This window comes from Diorhabda carinulata, chromosome 3 (assembly GCF_026250575.1).
Source record: "Diorhabda carinulata isolate Delta chromosome 3, icDioCari1.1, whole genome shotgun sequence".
Classification (NCBI taxonomy): domain Eukaryota; kingdom Metazoa; phylum Arthropoda; class Insecta; order Coleoptera; family Chrysomelidae; genus Diorhabda; species Diorhabda carinulata.
In genome coordinates this window covers 35352047-35374310 of record NC_079462.1, presented here as the reverse complement: position 1 = coordinate 35374310, position 22264 = coordinate 35352047, and the positions used below count along the sequence as shown (strand labels likewise).

General features: G+C 32.0%; 2 protein-coding genes across 2 annotated transcripts; one reads left to right on the top strand and one right to left on the bottom strand.

Moving 5' to 3' along the window:
* Positions 1-1035: 1035 nt before the first annotated feature.
* LOC130892085 (retinol dehydrogenase 11-like) lies at positions 1036-8286 on the bottom strand. Its single transcript, XM_057797318.1, has 4 exons — positions 8109-8286; positions 2626-2949; positions 1289-1617; positions 1036-1227 (listed from the first exon to the last, which is right to left on the bottom strand). The coding sequence occupies exons 1-4, from the start codon at positions 8284-8286 to the stop codon at positions 1036-1038; spliced, it is 1023 nt and encodes a 340-aa protein (XP_057653301.1).
* A 3142-nt stretch (positions 8287-11428) lies between these two features.
* On the top strand, positions 11429-21798 carry LOC130892074 (protein bride of sevenless). The gene is made up of 4 exons (XM_057797301.1): positions 11429-12259; positions 14722-14876; positions 16617-17923; positions 20894-21798. The coding sequence occupies exons 1-4, from the start codon at positions 11712-11714 to the stop codon at positions 21083-21085; spliced, it is 2202 nt and encodes a 733-aa protein (XP_057653284.1). The 5' UTR covers positions 11429-11711; the 3' UTR covers positions 21086-21798.
* Positions 21799-22264: the final 466 nt, after the last annotated feature.

The window sequence follows — 22264 nt, the reverse complement described above, 5'->3', positions numbered from 1 at the left end:
TTTGTCTATGTTTTTTACAACTTCTTAGTTTAATATAATAGAAAACGATTCAGTTTTTATTACAATTTACAAATTTGATTACGAAATTTTATTCACATTAATGTTAATTATAATTCTCGTAATCCCATCAGTGTTTTTGTTTTATAGATAAACGTAGTATAAACAATCGATTGTGAATGCCACATTACTAATTAATATTCCTGGTATTTCTTGATAATATATCGCATAAAACAACCAAGATGGTATACCAAACAGTTTTAAAACCCTTGATTACAAACGCATCGCTTGTTTGGTGGTCGAAAACTGCACAACAGCTGAAGAAAAATTCAAAGGCTTCTCTGCTATAACACAACCTTATAGGCTCTGCTAACTTACCTCTTCTTCACCTTATAATGAAAAAACAAGTATTTAAAGACGCCTAGAGGGTAATCTCCATAGAAAAATTGAAACCAGAAAATCTGATTAGCTAGAGAGCAATGATAAACCAATGGACCAAATCCACAGCATGATGGACATCAATAAAGATCTTCCGCAAGCTTGTGATGTATCTTTTTGGTACATCGATGGTTTTAAGCTAGCGCAAGGAGCTGGATCGGGCATTTGTGGTTAAAAATGAAAGCTCTCCATACCACTAGGAAAATAACTCACGATTTTTTAGATAGAGTGGCTAGTAATAAATAAATGTTTGAATGTCTTGAGAAAACACATCCAGAAAGGTATTTAATGCATGTCCAAGCTAGCGTGGGAATACAAACAAACTCTAAAAGTAACCCTAAAATAGCCACAAGAACACCAAGGTATACCAGGTAATAAGACAGCTGACAGCTTTGCCCAGAAACGTGTAATGACTCCATACTCAGGACTAGATCACTACTGTACCTTCAATTCAGTTTATTGTTGGTAATTAAAGCCTTAATATTAAAAAAAAAATGTAATTATTAAATTTATAGTTAACAATCTCAATACAAAGTAGAATTTTACCAATACCTAGAGGGATAGGAAATAATATATAATAAATAGTTTGAAAATAAATAATTACAACTTTTCTTCGTCTTTAAGATCAACTAACTGCTCGCTAGACTTCCAAATATCATCACAGAATTTCTTGTTCCATGTTACGGGAGGTTGAGGAAATACTGTACAGTCCCAAAAATGTTTACCACTAGTTTCTTTTAGTTGATTAGATAAAGCCAGATGAATTGCGGTTTGGGCACCTTGTTCGGGAGTCTGAAATCACAATTGAACCCCCAATAACGTAACTACTAAAATATAATTGAAATTTCATTACCTTTCCATAAACAAAGAGAAACGCGAATCTCAATAATCTGTATATAGTCCTTATACCATCAATACGAACAGATCTTCTGAAACCTTTCGTATTTATTAAGCCCGGATGTAGAGAATTGCTGGTAACACCGTGGTCCTTCAGTTTATCAGCAAATCCATTAGCAGCTATTACCACTGCAGCTTTGGAGTTTGCGTAGAGAAGTATTTGACGAAATAACGATAGAGCTTGTCCCGGAGGAAGATTCAAATTCTCCAAACTCAAATTGCTGCAGAATGCCAGAGCGGAACTAACAAATATGATACGACTCGGAGCTGATTTTTTCAACAGATCTATAAAGAAGAAATATCAAATAACGTTGAAATGTATCGGAAATACCTACACCGCAGAGACACGGTCAGAAACGGCGAAAACTAAAAGAATTATGGCAACACTGGACAAGGAAAGAAGTGAGAACATCAAGAGATTGTGCAAAATAGATAACGTCAACGAATGGTTTCTATCAAGAAAGAAAGAAAGAAAGAAAAGACTGGTCAAGATGGCGCGCGATAAATACCCATTGAACCGAAGGAGACCAGAAAAAAGGTGGAGCGACAACCTTGAGGCAGGATAGGAGGCAAGGATGTCGAAGATAAAGCAGGCAACTACACCTAATACACGAAAGAAGAAGAGGTTTAAATGTTTTGACACCCTGGAGCGACGTAAAAAAATGGGATGTAAAATTTTTTGCTGTTTGTTTCAGAACGTCCATTGCGTGTAACTGAGCTCTAGATCGACAATAGATTATTTGGTTAGGTTAGGTTAGGTTAGATTAGGTTAGGTTAGGTTAGGTTAGGTTAGGTTAGGTTAGGTTAGGTTATCTAGTTGTTCTGATTAATATGATTCAATAGAGCAAAAGTAAATAGAAACTCTTCAAATAAATTATGTTTTAGGATTGTTATTAAGAAGGTGGTATCAGGGCGTGATAGATAATTTGGTATAATTGAGAAAAATTTAAAAAATCCAACGATACGTCTTGCGATTTTAATCGATATAATCATCATTTTTTCTTACGCTCTAAAAACGAACACAAACCACAGAAGTCTGAAAGAAATTTTGCATTTAGTAAAACATAATATTGTTTCCTAGTCACAAAAGTGTAAAAATTTATGGCCCGTCTTGTAGTAATCTCAAGTCATTCGAGTAAAAAAGTTTATTTTGATTAACACACAAGTATATTAGTTTAAACGCATACAAAGAATTTAATATTTGATTCAACATTGTCAAAATTACGTGTCGAATCAAATATGATTCACAAACGCCTTATAATGAACGTTAACCCCCTCAATCTAACTACTCACCTGCCAAAAGGTGCGTCAACAAAAAGGGTCCGAAATAATTAACTTGCATGGTCGAATGCAACCCATCGTCAGTGTGTTTGTTTCCCCTACTTCCAACTTCGGCATTGTTTATCAAAATGTCTAATCTGTCCTCTTCCCTTTTTATTTCTTCAGCAAATTTTCTCACCGATTGCAATGAAGTGAAATCGAGAAGTTTAGTTTCGATATTTGTATTATTTGTAACTTCTATAATCTTAGCTTTAGCTTTAGCCGGTTCTTTTTTATCTGCTAGGATAACGCGACATCCTCTCGAAGCTAGATGGAGTGCAGTTTGGAATCCAACAGCTGCAACATGAATATGAATTCAAAATCAAGAATTAATGTGAAAAAAAGTTGATGAGCTTCAAAAAAAGTTTGTTTGAAGGATGTGATAACCGTTAAAGAAAAATTTAGGCAGTTGGAGATGATCTAAGTGATCCAATAACCTACTATTTGTTCTAACACGCTGAAAGACACGATAGTCCGGGGAAGGAAGATCAAAAAATATATCAATGAGGGGTCACCTAGATTTCTGACCAAATCCTCTGAAAACTCGAAACGCAGCTTGAAAGCTCTAAAATTCGATGGTATTTTTGCTCATAACTTTGTCTGAAGTACTCGCACAAAAAAATCATAGAGATCAAATTTATAGGAAATTTTATGCCCTACATGATGATGGGAGTCGATTTGTGAAATAAAAATTTTTTCGACTTGAAATTTTCCAAAAAAATGAAAATGTTTTCAAAATGTCGTGGCAATCATACTGAAAATAGTCGTATCGAGATCAAAACATAGGAAAATATAGACTGTCTGCTATAAAAAATTTACGTTTTTTCAGATTCGGAAAATTCGAAATGTCGGCCGCAAAAATCGGATATATATCCTTTTTTTTTCAATCGCGCGTCCTTTTGGAAAAATTAACGAAATCGAAATACTGCTGCTGTAATATTTTTCAGATGTATCACCAGAATTTTCTTTCAAAGCTAAACTATTCTTTAACATTGAGAACCCACTCCGTAACGTAGAAGATTTCATATTTTTGGTTTTTTCGATAAAATAAACTACAGTTTTAACTTTTTTGGTATACTGCCCACAGTCTGACTCTTCCAAAAAACAATATTTTTCAGACGTATCACCAGCATTTTCTTTCAAAGCTAAACTATTCTTTAACATTGAGAACCCACTCCGTAACGTGGAAGATTTCATATTTTTGGTTTTTTCGATAAAATAAACTACAGTTTTAACTTTTTTGGTATACAACCCACAGTCTGACTCTTCCAAAAAACAATATTTTTCAGACGTATCACCAGCATTTTCTTTCAAAGCTAAACTATTCTTTAACATTGAGAACCCACTCCGTAACGTGGAAGATTTCATATTTTTGGTTTTTTCGATAAAATAAACTACAGTTTTAACTTTTTTGGTATACAGCCCACAGTCTGACTCTTCCAAAAAACAATATTTTTCAGACGTATCACCAGCATTTTCTTTCAAAGCTAAACTATTCTTTAACATTGAGAACCCACTCCGTAACGTGGAAGATTTCATATTTTTGGTTTTTTCGATAAAATAAACTACAGTTTTAACTTTTTTGGTATACTGCCCACAGTCTGACTCTTCCAAAAAACAATATTTTTCAGACGTATCACCAGCATTTTCTTTCAAAGCTAAACTATTCTTTAACATTGAGAACCCACTCCGTAACGTGGAAGATTTCATATTTTTGGTTTTTTCGATAAAATAAACTACAGTTTTAACTTTTTTGGTATACAACCCACAGTCTGACTCTTCCAAAAAACAATATTTTTCAGACGTATCACCAGCATTTTCTTTCTAAGCTAAACTATTCTTTAACATTGAGAACCCACTCCGTAACGTGGAAGATTTCATATTTTTGGTTTTTTCGATAAAATAAACTACAGTTTTAACTTTTTTGGTATACAGCCCACAGTCTGACTCTTCCAAAAAACAATATTTTTCAGACGTATCACCAGCATTTTCTTTCAAAGCTAAACTATTCTTTAACATTGAGAACCCACTCCGTAACGTGGAAGATTTCATATTTTTGGTTTTTTCGATAAAATAAACTACAGTTTTAACTTTTTTGGTATACAGCCCACAGTCTGACTCTTCCAAAAAACAATATTTTTCAGACGTATCACCAGCATTTTCTTTCAAAGCTAAACTATTCTTTAACATTGAGAACCCACTCCGTAACGTGGAGGATTTCATATTTTTGGTTTTTTCGACAAAATAAACTACAGTTTTAACTTTTTTGGTATACAGCCCACAGTCTGACTCTTCCAAAAAACAATATTTTTCAGACGTATCACCAGCATTTTCTTTCAAAGCTAAACTATTCTTTAACATTGAGAACCCACTCCGTAACGTGGAAGATTTCATATTTTTGGTTTTTTCGATAAAATAAACTACAGTTTTAACTTTTTTGGTATACAGCCCACAGTCTGACTCTTCCAAAAAACAATATTTGTCAGACGTATCACCAGCATTTTCTTTCAAAGCTAAACTATTCTTTAACATTGAGAACCCACTCCGTAACGTGGAAGATTTCATATTTTTGGTTTTTTCGATAAAATAAACTACAGTTTTAACTTTTTTGGTATACAGCCCACAGTCTGACTCTTCCAAAAAACAATATTTTTCAGACGTATCACCAGCATTTTCTTTCAAAGCTAAACTATTCTTTAACATTGAGAACCCACTCCGTAACGTGGAAGATTTCATATTTTTGGTTTTTTCGATAAAATAAACTACAGTTTTAACTTTTTTGGTATACAACCCACAGTCTGACTCTTCCAAAAAACAATATTTTTCAGACGTATCACCAGCATTTTCTTTCAAAGCTAAACTATTCTTTAACATTGAGAACCCACTCCGTAACGTGGAAGATTTCATATTTTTGGTTTTTTCGATAAAATAAACTACAGTTTTAACTTTTTTGGTATACAGCCCACAGTCTGACTCTTCCAAAAAACAATATTTTTCAGACGTATCACCAGCATTTTCTTTCAAAGCTAAACTATTCTTTAACATTGAGAACCCACTCCGTAACGTGGAAGATTTCATATTTTTGGTTTTTTCGATAAAATAAACTACAGTTTTAACTTTTTTGGTATACAACCCACAGTCTGACTCTTCCAAAAAACAATATTTTTCAGACGTATCACCAGCATTTTCTTTCAAAGCTAAACTATTCTTTAACATTGAGAACCCACTCCGTAACGTGGAAGATTTCATATTTTTGGTTTTTTCGATAAAATAAACTACAGTTTTAACTTTTTTGGTATACTGCCCACAGTCTGACTCTTCCAAAAAACAATATTTTTCAGACGTATCACGAGAATTTTCTTTCAAAGCTAAACTATTCTTTAACATTGAGAACCCACTCCGTAACGTGGAAGATTTCATATTTTTGGTTTTTTCGATAAAATAAACTACAGTTTTAACTTTTTTGGTATACTGCCCACAGTCTGACTCTTCCAAAAAACAATATTTTTCAGACGTATCACGAGAATTTTCTTTCAAAGCTAAACTATTCTTTAACATTGAGAACCCACTCCGTAACGTGGAAGATTTCATATTTTTGGTTTTTTCGATAAAATAAACTACAGTTTTAACTTTTTTGGTATACAGCCCACAGTCTGACTCTTTCAAAAAACAATATTTTTCAGACGTATCACCAGCATTTTCTTTCAAAGCTAAACTATTCTTTAACATTGAGAACCCACTCCGTAACGTGGAAGATTTCATATTTTTGGTTTTTTCGATAAAATAAACTACAGTTTTAACTTTTTTGGTATACTGCCCACAGTCTGACTCTTCCAAAAAACAATATTTTTCAGACGTATCACGAGAATTTTCTTTCAAAGCTAAACTATTCTTTAACATTGAGAACCCACTCCGTAACGTGGAAGATTTCATATTTTTGGTTTTTTCGATAAAATAAACTACAGTTTTAACTTTTTTGGTATACTGCCCACAGTCTGACTCTTCCAAAAAACAATATTTTTCAGACGTATCACGAGAATTTTCTTTCAAAGCTAAACTATTCTTTAACATTGAGAACCCACTCCGTAACGTGGAGGATTTCATATTTTTGGTTTTTTCGACAAAATAAACTACAGTTTTAACTTTTTTGGTATACAGCCCACAGTCTGACTCTTCCAAAAAACAATATTTTTCAGACGTATCACCAGCATTTTCTTTCAAAGCTAAACTATTCTTTAACATTGAGAACCCACTCCGTAACGTGGAAGATTTCATATTTTTGGTTTTTTCGATAAAATAAACTACAGTTTTAACTTTTTTGGTATACAACCCACAGTCTGACTCTTCCAAAAAACAATATTTTTCAGACGTATCACCAGCATTTTCTTTCAAAGCTAAACTATTCTTTAACATTGAGAATCCACTCCGTAACGTGGAAGATTTCATATTTTTGGTTTTTTCGATAAAATAAACTACAGTTTTAACTTTTTTGGTATACAGCCCACAGTCTGACTCTTCCAAAAAACAATATTTTTCAGACGTATCACCAGCATTTTCTTTCAAAGCTAAACTATTCTTTAACATTGAGAACCCACTCCGTAACGTGGAAGATTTCATATTTTTGGTTTTTTCGATAAAATAAACTACAGTTTTAACTTTTTTGGTATACAGCCCACAGTCTGACTCTTCCAAAAAACAATATTTTTCAGACGTATCACCAGCATTTTCTTTCAAAGCTAAACTATTCTTTAACATTGAGAACCCACTCCGTAACGTGGAAGATTTCATATTTTTGGTTTTTTCGACAAAATAAACTACAGTTTTAACTTTTTTGGTATACAGCCCACAGTCTGACTCTTCCAAAAAACAATATTTTTCAGATGTATCACCAGCATTTTCTTTCAAAGCTAAACTATTCTTTAACATTGAGAACCCACTCCGTAACGTGGAAGATTTCATATTTTTGGTTTTTTCGATAAAATAAACTATAGTTTTAACTTTTTCGAGATGCTATTTCATAAAAATTTGACATTTGTGTTTATATCGACCTCAACCTGGATTTTGCTGGTAACAAATCAGCACTGCCGTCGTCTCTAATGTTTTTAGTAATATCAGGATTTTCTTCCGAGTACATTTTTTAGAACTAACATGAGTTAATGTTAATCATGTATTATTACGATGTATTATGATTAATTTGAAAATCAATTGTTTTTAATTTAAGTCTTATCTTTTTGTGTTATTTCCACATAACTATAAGTAACGTCCAGGAATGGATTTTTTCGTGCTTGCATGTGCCCATGGAAAAATCCTTATTTCCAAACCAGACATTGCCGACAGTATTAAAGGATTAGTTATTGCTACTAAAGAAAACTTATTTTTAAATTTTTTCGAAATAAATTTGATATCTGAGTGATTTCAAAAATCGTTAATAGGAATAAAATTTCAAAAATATTCACCTGAAGTAGCACCTGTTACGATGGCTGTTTTCCCATTCAAACAAACTAAACTCTTCACTTTACCAGCACTAAACTTTTGAAACAATTTCAAAACAATCAAAGCTATGAAAGGCAATGATATAGTTATTACAGCGAATGCAATATATTTGATGTAGATGGTATAATTGTAAACTATCATCTTGAACTTACTTCTTTACTCTTCAATTTCAATTCTTCAACTGAAGGAAACGAAGCTCGGTGAAAGTTTATGAAGAGTTTGAAGAAAGTCGGAGGTTCAGTTTAAACACCGTTGGAGAAATGGTACTTGATACATGAAACTGTAAAAACATCGACGTTTCTCAATGGGATTATACACATTTCTTATAAAGAAATTACCAATTATTAATTAATGTGAAAGTACAAATCTTATTTACAGAATTTGACTATATTCAAATTCTATATTAATACAAGTATTTTTATAACCCTTTATAGCCCTCTTTTCTTATTGAACCCTCATTTTTTGAAAAAATATATTAAGGATTTAGATTAGATGACTTGGAAGTTTATATTTATCAGTTCTTCCGAACTAAGTATTTTAAATCTTGGATAGACGTTAATTTTGATTTACCCTGTAATATTCCTATTGAAAATCAACGTATCCAAGCAACTAAATTGATTTAACAACACACTTCGAAATTTATTTAAGAAATTTGTATTATCCCAATAACAAATTTGAAGGTTATGTTTTATAAATTTATTAGAGAATCGCTAATAGAACCTATTTTCGATTTAGCGCTAACCGATATAAAAATGATAATAGAATTCAACTGAAATAAAAAATTATATAAGCAACACACGCAGCGGTAATTTCAAAGAAAAATATTAAAACGAATAGATCAGAAAAGCCTTTCAAATTATCATTCAATGAGATACAATTTTGAGTGACCTTTTAATACTGCTTCACCTCCTTGCTTACCTATCCATGGTATTCTTAGCAATTTATTATATAACATTTAATCATAATTTGTCTCAATTTAAAGTCCAGACTATCTTAACTTACTTTATTTACACACTATTCAATAAACTATTTATTTAAAACTAATCAAAACTACGTTTTCACAAATCATTTATTTATATACCTAAATAAAAGTCTATAAAGTTCTAGAACAAAAATAAATAAATAAACAGACTTTTCTAGAAATTATTTTTCAAGAAATACTGTTAATTAATAATAAAAAGTTCTAATAAAAAGTTCTAAAAGCGCGTTCGCAATTTATAAAAAAATATATCAAAGGCGCCGCGCGAATTCGCCGAATTTTAAAATTCAATTATGCTTGGACAGGGCCGGTCTAAGAACCCATTTCGCCAACCAGGTTTTTATCTATCTTAGTACATTGGTAGCTAATTGAAGCTCAATTTAAATGATTTGCTCTACCTAGATCATTTCATGTTACAAATAACTCAAAATAGATTGTAATAGATCCGACAAAATCGTTATGCATATTATTAAGTAAATCATAGGAGTGTTCACGTTATATGAAATTGCCCATTACAATAATTTATAGCATGAAATCAGCACATTCCGATAGCCGAGTTCGTTGATTAAATTTAAATGTACTCATCGATATACAAGATGATTTATACGAAAGAGAAAGTGTTACGGAAAAAAAATGGAAACTTTGTTGGAAAATAGAGATTTTCAACAATGTATGAATTAATAATAATAAAGAATGTTTTCTATTTATATTAAAAATTTCTCGTTATTTGATAGCTACATCTTGAGGGACTGTGACATTTCTACAATAGAAATCTTCAGGAAATATATGAAGTAGTTTTCAAAAAAAATAATGGAAACAACCTCATACTATTAAGAATCACTTTAAAGATTGTCGTAAATAGAAGTAGATATCAAATTCCCAACAATAATGCAATTATAAATTAAAGAACTTGAATGATATGTATATACAGAAAAATGTGGAATAACTTTTCAAAAATAGCTACAGTAAAACTCGTCGTCATTGGAAAATCCCATCTCATGAATATTCTTTATAAACTTGGTGAGAAAACAAAACAAAAACAACTATAATTTGTTGTTTTTTCATCCTCGATATTTTTTAGAATAGTCATCTCGAAAAATTTCTCTGCAAACGTTTATATCGTAACTCCTAGCGTCAATAAATATTTAGAAAAACCTATACAATTTTCTAGAAATTAAAAGTTACAAATGTACGTTTGAAAATAAGACAACTAAACCACCCCTCAAATATTTAATAGTGGAGAACGAAATAAGTAATTTTTTTGAAATACGTAGTGCAGAACACAATTTTCTTAAAATAGAAATTACTATGAAAATTAATTTCTAATATACATTTGTCACAATTTAAGTTTTTCAAGTACTGAAAAAATATTTATATAAGCAGACCAATTATCTGCGCGTAGGTGGAACTTTTCTTTTTTTCCCTCAAAGTTTCAATGACCTTGAAAAGCTCTAGCCCTTATTAAAACATTTCCTAGCGCTGACCAATTAATAAGACCTTTTATGCCCAGTTTCTGACCTTTCAGATGGTATGATTGCTCAATCGAAATCCCACAATGGAGTACTTAGATCGTGGATCCATAATTTATCGCTTCCAGGGACCAAAGTCAAACTAAAAGTCATTCAATTTGTCAGAGAATATAAAATGGAAATTTTTCTAAATATTATCGTACAAAATGCTGCAAGCATTCCTGAAACCTGGTCCTTCGACACCTAGCGCCGGCTATGTCACCCATTTTTTGATGAATATCCTTCTTTGATTGGAGATGCCATGGAATATCTCCTATGCACAAACTTGCACCAGCATGAAAGCCTTATCTTGTCTCATGCCAGATGTCTCTATCCATCTCCACAGAGCCTGTCTAGAGATGTCTTGTAGGCTACTCAAAGAATGTATTCTGGACCCATTTGCTGATCCCAATCTGGCGAGCGAATCAGCTCCATAGTTCCCCGAAGGATCAACCTGGAGAACTTTTTCACGTTCCAGTACTAGCCTGAAATACGCCCTTTCAGCCTAGTAGCTCTGCTGTCTGAGCAGATTAATATGTAATAAATACCTTAAAAGATTTAGTTATTTCAGGGTAGTATCCTCCACAGAAGCCTGCTGCGGCCGAGTCATTCATACTTTTTTAAATCATTAAAAAATGTATTTTTCCTTTTTTGAAAATTTCATCACCGCTAAAGTCAATTCTTGTGGCATATGTATAGAGACAAGTTTTTTCTTAGTGTATGAAATATAAATCGTCTTAAAGTTAGTTTTGTAGAGCTTCCCTGTTTTTAATACCGGTAAAAAGAATCCGGAATTGAACAAAATCGATCTGGTTCTATTTCCATACACATCTTAGTACCTGTAATTTTCTAAATATTTGTATCGATTGTTTCCTAGCAATATACTGACTCACGAACTAGGGTAAAACATTGTGTGTGTTTTTTACCCAGAATAAAGCGACGCGCTGCAGGAGACTGACTGTCCTTCAAAAAAAAAAAATGTTTTGTCGGAAAATAATGATGCAGTGAAGCTTGAAGAGGAAACTAAATTTTTTATAACATATCATTGCTGTCGGTTATAGTGTATATGACGCGCAAATATGTATCTCGGGGTGATTGTCACAGTTTTTATTTTCGCTAAAACACAAGCCGTGTCGCCGGTAATCGAAGTGGAAGGGGATCCAGCAATCGCAATCGTATTGGAAAATTGTAGAAATAACACCCAAGTGATTCCTTATAGGAAACAATCCATAGTGTCGACGGCGATATGGACTACAGATAGAATCAACTTTCTAGAATATTTGGCGCCGATGAAGATTGGACTAAAAGTGTTCGAAACGTGCACTACGAACGATCACTTCAAAACTGTATTCGATTTATACAACCAAAATGAAACTTACTATCTTGGAATTATCACCGAGAAAAAACTGAATGAAAGATTGTTAAAATTCGACGATTTATTGGATCTACGAACCGTACCCGTATCTACACATTATCATTTCTTGATTAAAGCTGCTATTAAATCATTAATCATCTTAGGTTGGACGGAAAATGTGTCAATTTTAGCTCCAGACGAATCGATCGTTAGTGAATTTTATAAACTATCAAAACCTGCGTTCGTTTGTATTAAACAATGTATTGTTTACGAGTAAGTATTCAAACATGTTGATTTAATATAAAAAAATCTTTTTTTCATCTTACAGTACTAATTTGAGTCCAGAAAATGGTACTTTACGGTATACTTGTACTTTACATTATTCTTAAATTCTCTCAATCCCGTTTGAAATAATTAGAGGATCTATTTTAATACAATTTTGCTTTTTATTTCAAACCGAAAACAGTATAAAGAAGAAAAAAATTACAATATACGTCCGTGAAGTTATTACTACGGTACTCGATTAGATATTCTTGACTCGGCTCCTTCGTCGCCTCGTCCGGACTATTAGCGAACTAGGTAGATAAAATTCGCTTATCACTATTAGAAATGAAATTGAAATACATTTCGAAGCATTATACAAAACAAAAGACAATAATTGCATCTGAATAAAATTATTTCTCTTGCAATTCACCTGAAACTTCTTCTTATTGTTCTTTATTAGGTCCAAATGATGTTGGCAATTACAAGGGCGAGTTGGTCCCTGCTTTCAGCCACTCCAAACAATTGTTCGATGCTATATATGCCTGTCCATTTCCGGTTGTTCCTCAACCACGAGATTTTTTTTCTTTCTACTCCCACGCGGCCCCATATTTATAAAACATGACAAGCTTCCGTATTTAACTGTTTTCAAAAGTTCAGGAACTGCATTTGCTCTGCTCAAGACTGCTTGGTTTTCTTATTACCAGTGTATGTAACCACATCTAAAATTTTTCTATACGGTTGATTGTAATGGTCTTCAGTGTCCACTCTTCAACCCCGTACAGCAGCATGGACCAAATATAACATTTAATGAATCTTTGTCTTCTTAAATTAACAGAATATATGATATTTTGGAGACCCGTGGTACAAAATAGCGAATGGTGTGAATGAGTTAATTATGATGCCAAATTCTTATTCATATAAAGCGTCCTCAATAACTGTAATATCTGAAAAACTGTGGAGACAAAACAGACAGTTTCTTAATTATATAAACGTCTTTTCCATCAAGAAAACATCCTAACATCGGTTGGGATACTTTTGGAAAAGAATATTCAAAGTGAAAATTATTTCTCTGGTACCAAGGGCATTTCTAAAACCGAACTACCTATCGACTAAATTACAATTTGAATTTGTATCTTTTTCGAGCGTGTGTGATTTTAGTAAACAATTCTAGCTTGTGGGTCATCAGACTTATCAATTTGTGATTGTTATAAAATATATTCTTCTGGTACTTCCCCCGTGTTGTACCTATATATATAATCGCTGATAATTTGAAGTAGTTCTGCTGGAATATTATCAGGTCCCGTAGACAAAAATTACGATTAAATCAACTCACAAACAAAAACTATAATTAGAAAAAAATCGGAGAAGGTTTAGATGAAGAGTCGAAGGAAACTACGTTCAAAAATATGATTAAAATGATGATCTATTTGGTACTATGTATCTCGACCTCGTACATAAAAAATTTACTTTCCTCCTGGCAATTGCGAGCCATCTAAGTGACAGAAGTCTTGGGATGTAATTCAATGTTCGTCGGAATCATGTAGCCAGAAAGTAATTGTTTTTCCGAAATCGTACTTTTTTATAATGTTAATGAATGTCCTTATCGCATTTCAAATTTTAACCATTAGTATACAATTAGAAAGTTTTTTGATTCAATCGGCACTATTATTGTTGTAAAGAGTAATGTGTTAAAATCTATTTATAAACATAAATTCAATTACAAACTAAAATCTCACTTACCGTTTTGTTAATTTATGCTCTTGCAACTTTCTATTCCAATTAATTGAGGTAGAAGTTGATGTTTTGAACCGTACGATGAACGGACGTGTGCATAAACCTACAATTTCCGAATGCCTTCATCGTTAATTCATTTGCCTTTTACACGCTGTATAATTTAAAACAATTAAAATTGACTAAATATTGATTTTCAAAAACAATTATTTATAATATAATCATAATAAATATATAATAATATAATAAACTTTGATCCGGACTGACCAAAAAATATATTTTTTATATTTTAATAGAAATTATTGCCTTTACAAAAGGCTTCTTTGGAGCAAATACTAGCTTAATCTAATCCTCCATAAACTTGTTATAAGCCTCGACTGGGATAGCCTATCTACGAATTTACCTAACCTCTCTTTTCGTGTTTGATGTCATTGTGGAGCATTATGAAACACTCAAAGGTTTATCACAAGATACGAGTGGCAACACTGCTTTGCTTTGAGGAATAGAAGATATGTCGCGAGGCTTTCCAAGGAAAGTAATTTGTAAAAGACAACATTCGATAATACTTTACTCGAATAAAAATAATTAACCAAATTGAATATTCAATACAATAAATATCAAACAAAGAATCTATGAATCAATTTCACATTTTATAACCTGGATGTATACGTTCGTATAATTGGCAACATTGTAGTGTTTATGTCAAATAGAGCATTTGAAAATTATTTCTTCTGTTTTAGAAATATTTGTCCGATAGGATTCAACGGCACTACACCATTTATATTTTTCGGAAATATCGAACAAATCGATCAATTCGTAAAATCACAAGAATTTTTTCTGTATGCAGAAAATTTCAATGGTTTATTCGTCCCTCTAGACGAGTCTGTTCCTCAAGGTTAGTATGAAATCATAGTAAATTCTGTTTAAATTGACAGCTGACAGTTTAGGGTTAGTAACAATCTTCTTTTCGTCAAATATTTCAAAAATAATGGAAGTTTAGCGGACAACGATCGAAAATTTCATACAAAATATGTTCGAAATAGTTTTTTAACTTCGTCATTGTGAAGAGATTAATTAAAAAATCCGTTAGAGATGCCAAACCTACTAGTCGACCATGTTCGTTCAAAAACAAGTCGTTGAAAGTTTCAAGAAGCTCTCTACAGGGTATACGGGCTAAAGATCTGTGCCTCCGTGCTTAAAAACTTCAATCAACACAACAAATGGTTTTGTTAATAATCAAAACTGCCGGATTTGGGGTTTTGAGAACCAGCATGGGATTGTCAAAAAACAAATGTACCCACAACGTGTCACTGGTGTGCATTTTGAGCTGGAGTTATAATTTGAATATGAAGCTGGTCAAACAGTGACTGTTGCTGGTGCTGGATATCGCGACATGATAACACAGTTCTTTTTACCGAAATTAAGACATCACCAGGTCGTGTACTTTCTCGTTTCTGTGATAAGAAATGATGTGATTTAACGCCATTAGTTTTATCTTTATCTTTAACAGCGGATTTGGCTTAATTAGGCCCAAAATAAATCGAAAATGGAGAATGAAATTTTTTGATATCTCGCTTGGTTTTCGAGATATCGATACTTAAAGTTATAATCAAACGTTAGTTCAAAATTCGCTTTATTGAACAGATGGCGTTCAATACTTCGTTGCAAATGAATATTTTATCACTTTAAATTCAATATGAATCTTGTAATTCAATAAACAAAAGATGTTTTATTTAATTTTTATATTATTTACCCCGATACTCCAAAATTATATTGAAAAAAACAGATTTTTATAGCAAAATGAGCCATTTTTGAAATTTTCATCACTCCGTGATGAATATAACTTAACATACGATAATTACATGAATAATTTGATGTTTTTCATAAAGAATTGTCGGTTGTTTTTCATTACAATTATTTTTGCATCATTTATCCTATTTTAAATCTACCCGCTCAGAATTTATCTGCCCCCAATCTCCCCTCTCCAAACTCACCCGTTCTTCGCGGCCTGTGGCTTTTGGGCAGGGGTCCAGAGGACAAAAAAAAATTTTTTAGACAATTTTGGCTGTAAAAAATTCACGATTTTTGAATTTTTTACACTCAAAGCACTCCACGAGAAACTTAGGTTAGGTTAGGTTAGGTTAGGTTAGGTTGATATATACAAATATTAGATAAAAATAAATTTTTCCAACCTGCAAGTATCGATATTTTGAAAACGAAGCGAGATATCGAAAAATTTTATTCCTTATTTTTGACTTGCAAATTAGCACCACGGAAATCGTACTATTCAGTCACCTTTATACAGAATGGTCTCGAAAAATATCGACAAACGAGTGAGTAAGTCGTGAAGGCCGTTTGTCCGATGTCTTAAGCCATAAATTAACCCTATCCTATCAACGATACGATTTAACAAAAAAATTACAATCAAAAGATTAGAAACAATGTTTTGTGTAACTTTGGGACACTCATTATTATCGCAAATCTCGTAACGATTCTACATTTTTCGAATTTAAATACAGCTCGTGCTAATCCTCGGTAATTTAGCTTACAAACGATGGAAGAATTTATAAAATCGGTCAAATATTTATAATTATATATAATTGATGATAATTGAGTTTTATTTTTTGTTTTTCAGATTTACCCGATAATAGTTTTGTCATCATACCCCCTTACCATCCAGCATCAACGAAATTCAAAACGTCTGAAAACATTTTACCTTCCTCTTTATTCTTATCCACAGCGAAAATTATTTTAACGTTTTCAAAAAACATCGAAAATTTCATTGAAAAGCAATGCAACGATACTTCGTATAAAGTAAATTGCTTGAGAAACAAATTCGATAAAAAATACGGGCCGATATTGATGACCCCGCAGAGTATCGTCGAAATATTAAAAATAGAGCCATTAATGCCAAATTTCATCTACGATATTTATAAAGTGGAAAATATAACTGCATTATCTACCAGGAATAACTTTTTACAACCTTTCACAAAAATATTCTCGTATAATATATTTTACGACAATTTAACAATAATAGATCAAAGATTCGAAGAAGGAAATACCACTTTGGAGAATATTAGTGGTAATTGTTTACATTTAATATCTGAGAAACGTTTCAATTTCCTGTTCAAACCGATACCAAACCTTTCCTTCAGAACTGAAGCTTGGGTTTACGCGTTCCTCTCCTTATCTCTTCTTGGAGTATTATTCTGTATGTCCATTATAATATTTTTATTAGTATGTATCTGCAGAAGAGATATTTTAGAAGGTAATCCAATTTTAACTATATTTTTATTAGTAGCGATCATGGTGTTATTTTGTTCGGTTCTACCTTTCAGCTTAGACGAAATCAACAACTCTCTCTGTCTAGTTAAATCCTTATCTATAACACTGGGTTACGCGTCAGTATTTTCTTTACTTCTTTCTAGATGCATTCTCCTCGCTACAGCTTCCAAAGAAATAGGATTTATGTCACACATAGCCGGATCGGTTCAAGCTTTCTTAAGCCTGTTTATATTCGGCGTACAAGCCGCTCTCAGTTTACAGTTAATAGGTAAATGCGCCTCTATTTTCGCGAGAGCTTCTTTTATCTATTTGATGAGCTACAACATAATGCTATTGATGCTATTAATCTGTCTGTGTCCGTTGATTTATAAGTGCGAACGAAATTACAAGGAAGGAAAATATTTTTGCGTAACCATTTTATCAACTGGTCTAGTTTGGATGTTGTGGTTACCACTGTACATGTTTCTGGATGAAATTTGGGCGGAACCAATGCTTTGTCTTGGATTAATTGGAACGGCGGGGGTATTTCTTGGCGCGATATTCATACCGAGGACATACTTGATGACCATCGCAGCAGCTAAGAACAAAATAACTAGTACTTTACCTTCCATGAATACTGCCAATAGTATTGTGGATATTTACAGGACCAATACACAGGTAAGGACATAGACAGTAGTTAAAATAGCTAAGATATCAAAGATACACCTCCAGAAATAGATCATTTCTTCAGTAACATTGTCCAGCTTCCTCATTTTCTCAATCGAATTATTTATTGCCTTTTTCCAGTTTTCAAGTTGTGTACGGCCTCCAAAAACTATTCAACGTCACTTTAGAAGGATTATGCTTTCTTGAAACTTCTCTCTTTATCTAAGTGTATGATCTAACTAACCGTCTTTCCACGATTTTCAATAATTTCATCAATTTCAAATTTTTTAAATATTTCTTTTCCTGAAGGGAACACGAAGAATACAATTATTTTCTCACAAAATCACGATGAAACTTGATCCTATTTTAGGTAGATTTAGGCAAAAATTTCGGGAAATCGAGATACCCAACTATAAAGTCGTTTAAACTTGTTCATTTGACATCCTAAAACTTCTCTCAAAACTCACACATAATTCGATTTGAGTAACTTCAAAAATCGGAGTCAAAAGTCAAAAAAATCGAGTTTTTCCACATTTTTTGCAAATAACTCGTTTCCTATAGGTTTTACGCTATTAGTATTCATTATCAATATTGTAGAGCATCAAATTCTCTACAACTTTTGTTTGAAAAATTTTTTCATACGGTGAGTCGTTTCTGAGATAGAGGGCTATAAATAAAGGTTCGTACGATATAATAGGGGCCCTAATCCCAGGTATAATTTTAAACGTTATAAAGGAATTTCAGAGTCTAAAGATTTCAAACGAGATGTACCAAATTATTTTCTACTTAAAATGTAATTAGCACAAACGAGAATACAATTAAAATGTAATTAAAGTATGTCCCTTAGTGATTTTTCAATGACAGAAATAAATTAAAAGTATTTTTCAATTCATTACTGAAAAAAATATTTAAATACAATGTAATTGTTAATAAAAAATGGAAATTATTTATAATTATTTATTTAGCAATAATTTATAAACTTTATAAGAGATTATTTTGATCGGGACTACCAATTGATTTCAAACGGGATTCTAACCGCCCTCTATCTCAGAAACGATTCACCGTATGAAAAAAATTTTTGGACAAAAGTTGTAGAGAACTCAATACTCTACATTATTGATAAGTAATACAAATAGCGTATAACCAATAGGAAACGAGTTATTTGCAAAAAATGTGCAAAAAATCGATTTTTGACCCCCAATTTTTAAAGTTGCTCAAATCGAATTATGTATATGTGAGTTTTGAGAGAAATTTTAGGATGTTCATCACTATTATACAGTTCTTATAAATCTGGAATCATTCTTTGAATAAAACGGTAGGAGTATATTCAAATATCATAATACTACTTTAAAAAAAAACCGTTTGAATTATGCGCCTCTTTGTGATGGTGAAATTAAACAAGTAAATGAATTACTGGGCTAAACTTTGGATTATGGATCGTCGAATTGGATGTTCTTAGTTTTCTGGTAAATAATTTATGAGGTGACGAGTTTATATACGAAATTTTAAATTGCGGCTTTTGAAAAATTAATTTTTGAAAATGTGTGTTTCCCTGTTTTACGTGAAGCAGAACGTAACTCGTTTAAGACGCCATTTTATACGTGTCATGCAAGGCGTGTTGCTATTAATCATTTAGGGGTCGGACTATGAATCAATTTGATATTTTCATTTTACAAATTTTTTTTTAAACACAGTTTATGGCCCGAAATTTTTCAACTTCCTCCTATATAAATGAAACATTCTTAATTGTTGTCGGCGTAGTTAAATAAGTTATTTTTTACAATTAGGTGAAAGTATTTATTTTACAGCAAACCGCACTTTCATGTGTTCTATTTACTTGTAGTGGTAGGCATGCAACTGAGGTTATTGACCTTGATCATACAAATGTGATACTGACCCCCGGTTTTATTAATAATAGAAAGTTTCGCTTGAAGAGATTTAAAAAATATGTTTGTCGAATAGTTGGAAGTGGTTCATATTGAATGCATTACTGATTCCTTCGTAAAATCAGTTAATTATTAAGATTCAGTTTCGCGATCTAACCAGCGGTCGTTTGTGAGTTAACCCAAGCAGTACACAACAAAATAATAACTTTTTAGTCCAGTCATTCAAGGTAATAGGAAAACCGAGATACCCAGCTATGAAGTAGTTTAAACTTATTCATTTGACATCCTGAAACTCCTCCAAAACTCACATATAATTCGATGTGAACAATTTCAAAAATCGGGGGGTGAAAAAAATCGATTTTTTGTTCATTTTTTGCAAATAACATCAATTCATCATCTACAACCAGTTTACATCTGATAGGTGTTTTTGAGATAGTCATGCATTTCGTTTTTACTGCAGATTTAAACTTTTTGTCGCTGTGTTGAATTTGAATAGTAATATCTGTAGTTCATCTTCGTTTTCTGCAATCATTGGCATAGCATACGATCTTGAAGTCTTTGTTTACCTTTTATATTTTCTTCGGTAGTTATGCCATTGATTTTGGCCTGTTTATGAATTGTTTTTCGATGGTTTTTATGATGTTATATGGGATTTGCCTGTTGTATAGAAGGCGTACCAAGTCCTTCGGTTGTATTCCGTCAAACGCCTTTTCTAAGTCTGTAAAACACATGAACCGGTTTGTATTACTCGATGGATTTTTCAGTTATTTGTCCCAGGACAAAGATCTGAATCTTTGCCGTTCATCGCTCCATGTGGTGAGTTCATTTATTTTGTTTGTCATGATCTTTGTTACTAAGCTGTATCTTTTTGTCTCCTAGGCGCCATTCATCCGGAATTTTTCAGTATTATTATTTCTAAATGTGTTTTTCGGTTTTTTTAACTATAATTTATATGAATTCTATGTTCCAATTGCAGCTGTTGTCTGGTTTGAGTAACTGGACTCACAAGTAAATAGTTTTCTTTTAGATAATTTGAAAATAATAATTGCATATTGTAATGTAATATACAATCTAATTGATATTCTGTATTTTCCAGCCTATTTATGACTGCGTGAATGTGGCAGCCATAAATGCAGTAACAGTCGCCAGGGCCGGCGTTACTTGCGGAACTCAACAGAATGGACAGCAACCGGATCTGTATTCATGTCCAGCATTACCAGAAAACGAAGACTTAGATTTTCGATGCGATACTCCAACGCATAACGATGACAAAATTACTAGATTTTAAAAAATAATGTAAATATTACAAAGACATTTATTGTGTTATGAAGTATTTTTAAAACAATCAAAAACAGATGTGCTAGAATCGAGATAAGCGATTTTATAAGAATTTTAGGAGATTGTAAAATCAACGAGTGTTTTTGATTTGAAAAATTGACTGATTATTGTGTAAATTATATACATAGCGTTTTCAAAAATCCTATTTAAAAATACATATTCTTCAAAACTACGGCTACGTACCTAACCTGGAGAACAATGTCTGTATTTCTTTGAAACCAATAGAAGTGTAAGTAAAAAAGAAAAGAGTCGATACAAAGATAAAAAGAAACAAATATTTCTTCTTTATTTTGACTTCTTGTATTTAGTCAACACCTAAAAAGCCATAGTATATCCGTCTTTTTGTAGAACAGGCATATACATGTTCTCAAAAGTGTCTTATCGTATGAGGAAATTTTTACTTTACTTTAAAGAAACCCCCCTCAAACATATTTTAAGTAAAACAAAATTTTTCTTATTATACAACAAACGAACAATGTTAGTACAAACACAAATCGACCCAAGCCTGGAAAAATAAGTGCATTCACTTACAACCCAGAATTTTATTTTCTTTATACAAAAAGTATATACTCACTCGGTATTTGACAATTAGTTTCAAGGATAGAATCAATTATTTTCTTTACGACCCTACAAATCTCTCTTCAAATATTACCATCAAATAAATTGAAATCCGAACAGCTATAAAACCTTCTACTATAACTCAAGTTGGAATTAGATAAATTTCTATTTATATATAATTTAATTATCTAATTACATAGTTAAAATGGTTAGATCTTAATTTCTTTAATTAAAAAAGAGTTAAACAAAAACGAATTTTAGGTTAGTACCTACCTAAGTCTGTAGTCTGAAATAAATATTTAGTCATATTATACTATTGCTTTATTTTTTTAACAATCAACCTCACAGGCTTTCTGTTTACCTCAATATTATGAATTGTTTGTATTGCAGTTAGACTAGATATGCTATTTATTATCATGTAAACGATATTCATATTTATTTGTTTCTAATTAACTACATATACCAGCTGCTCCAAACTTTTCTGACCGCGCCCGGTATGAGATTTCAATATTCATCAAATTCAAGTATTTCTTTCTTTTTAATATCGATATAAAAAGGATCGTAAAATCTC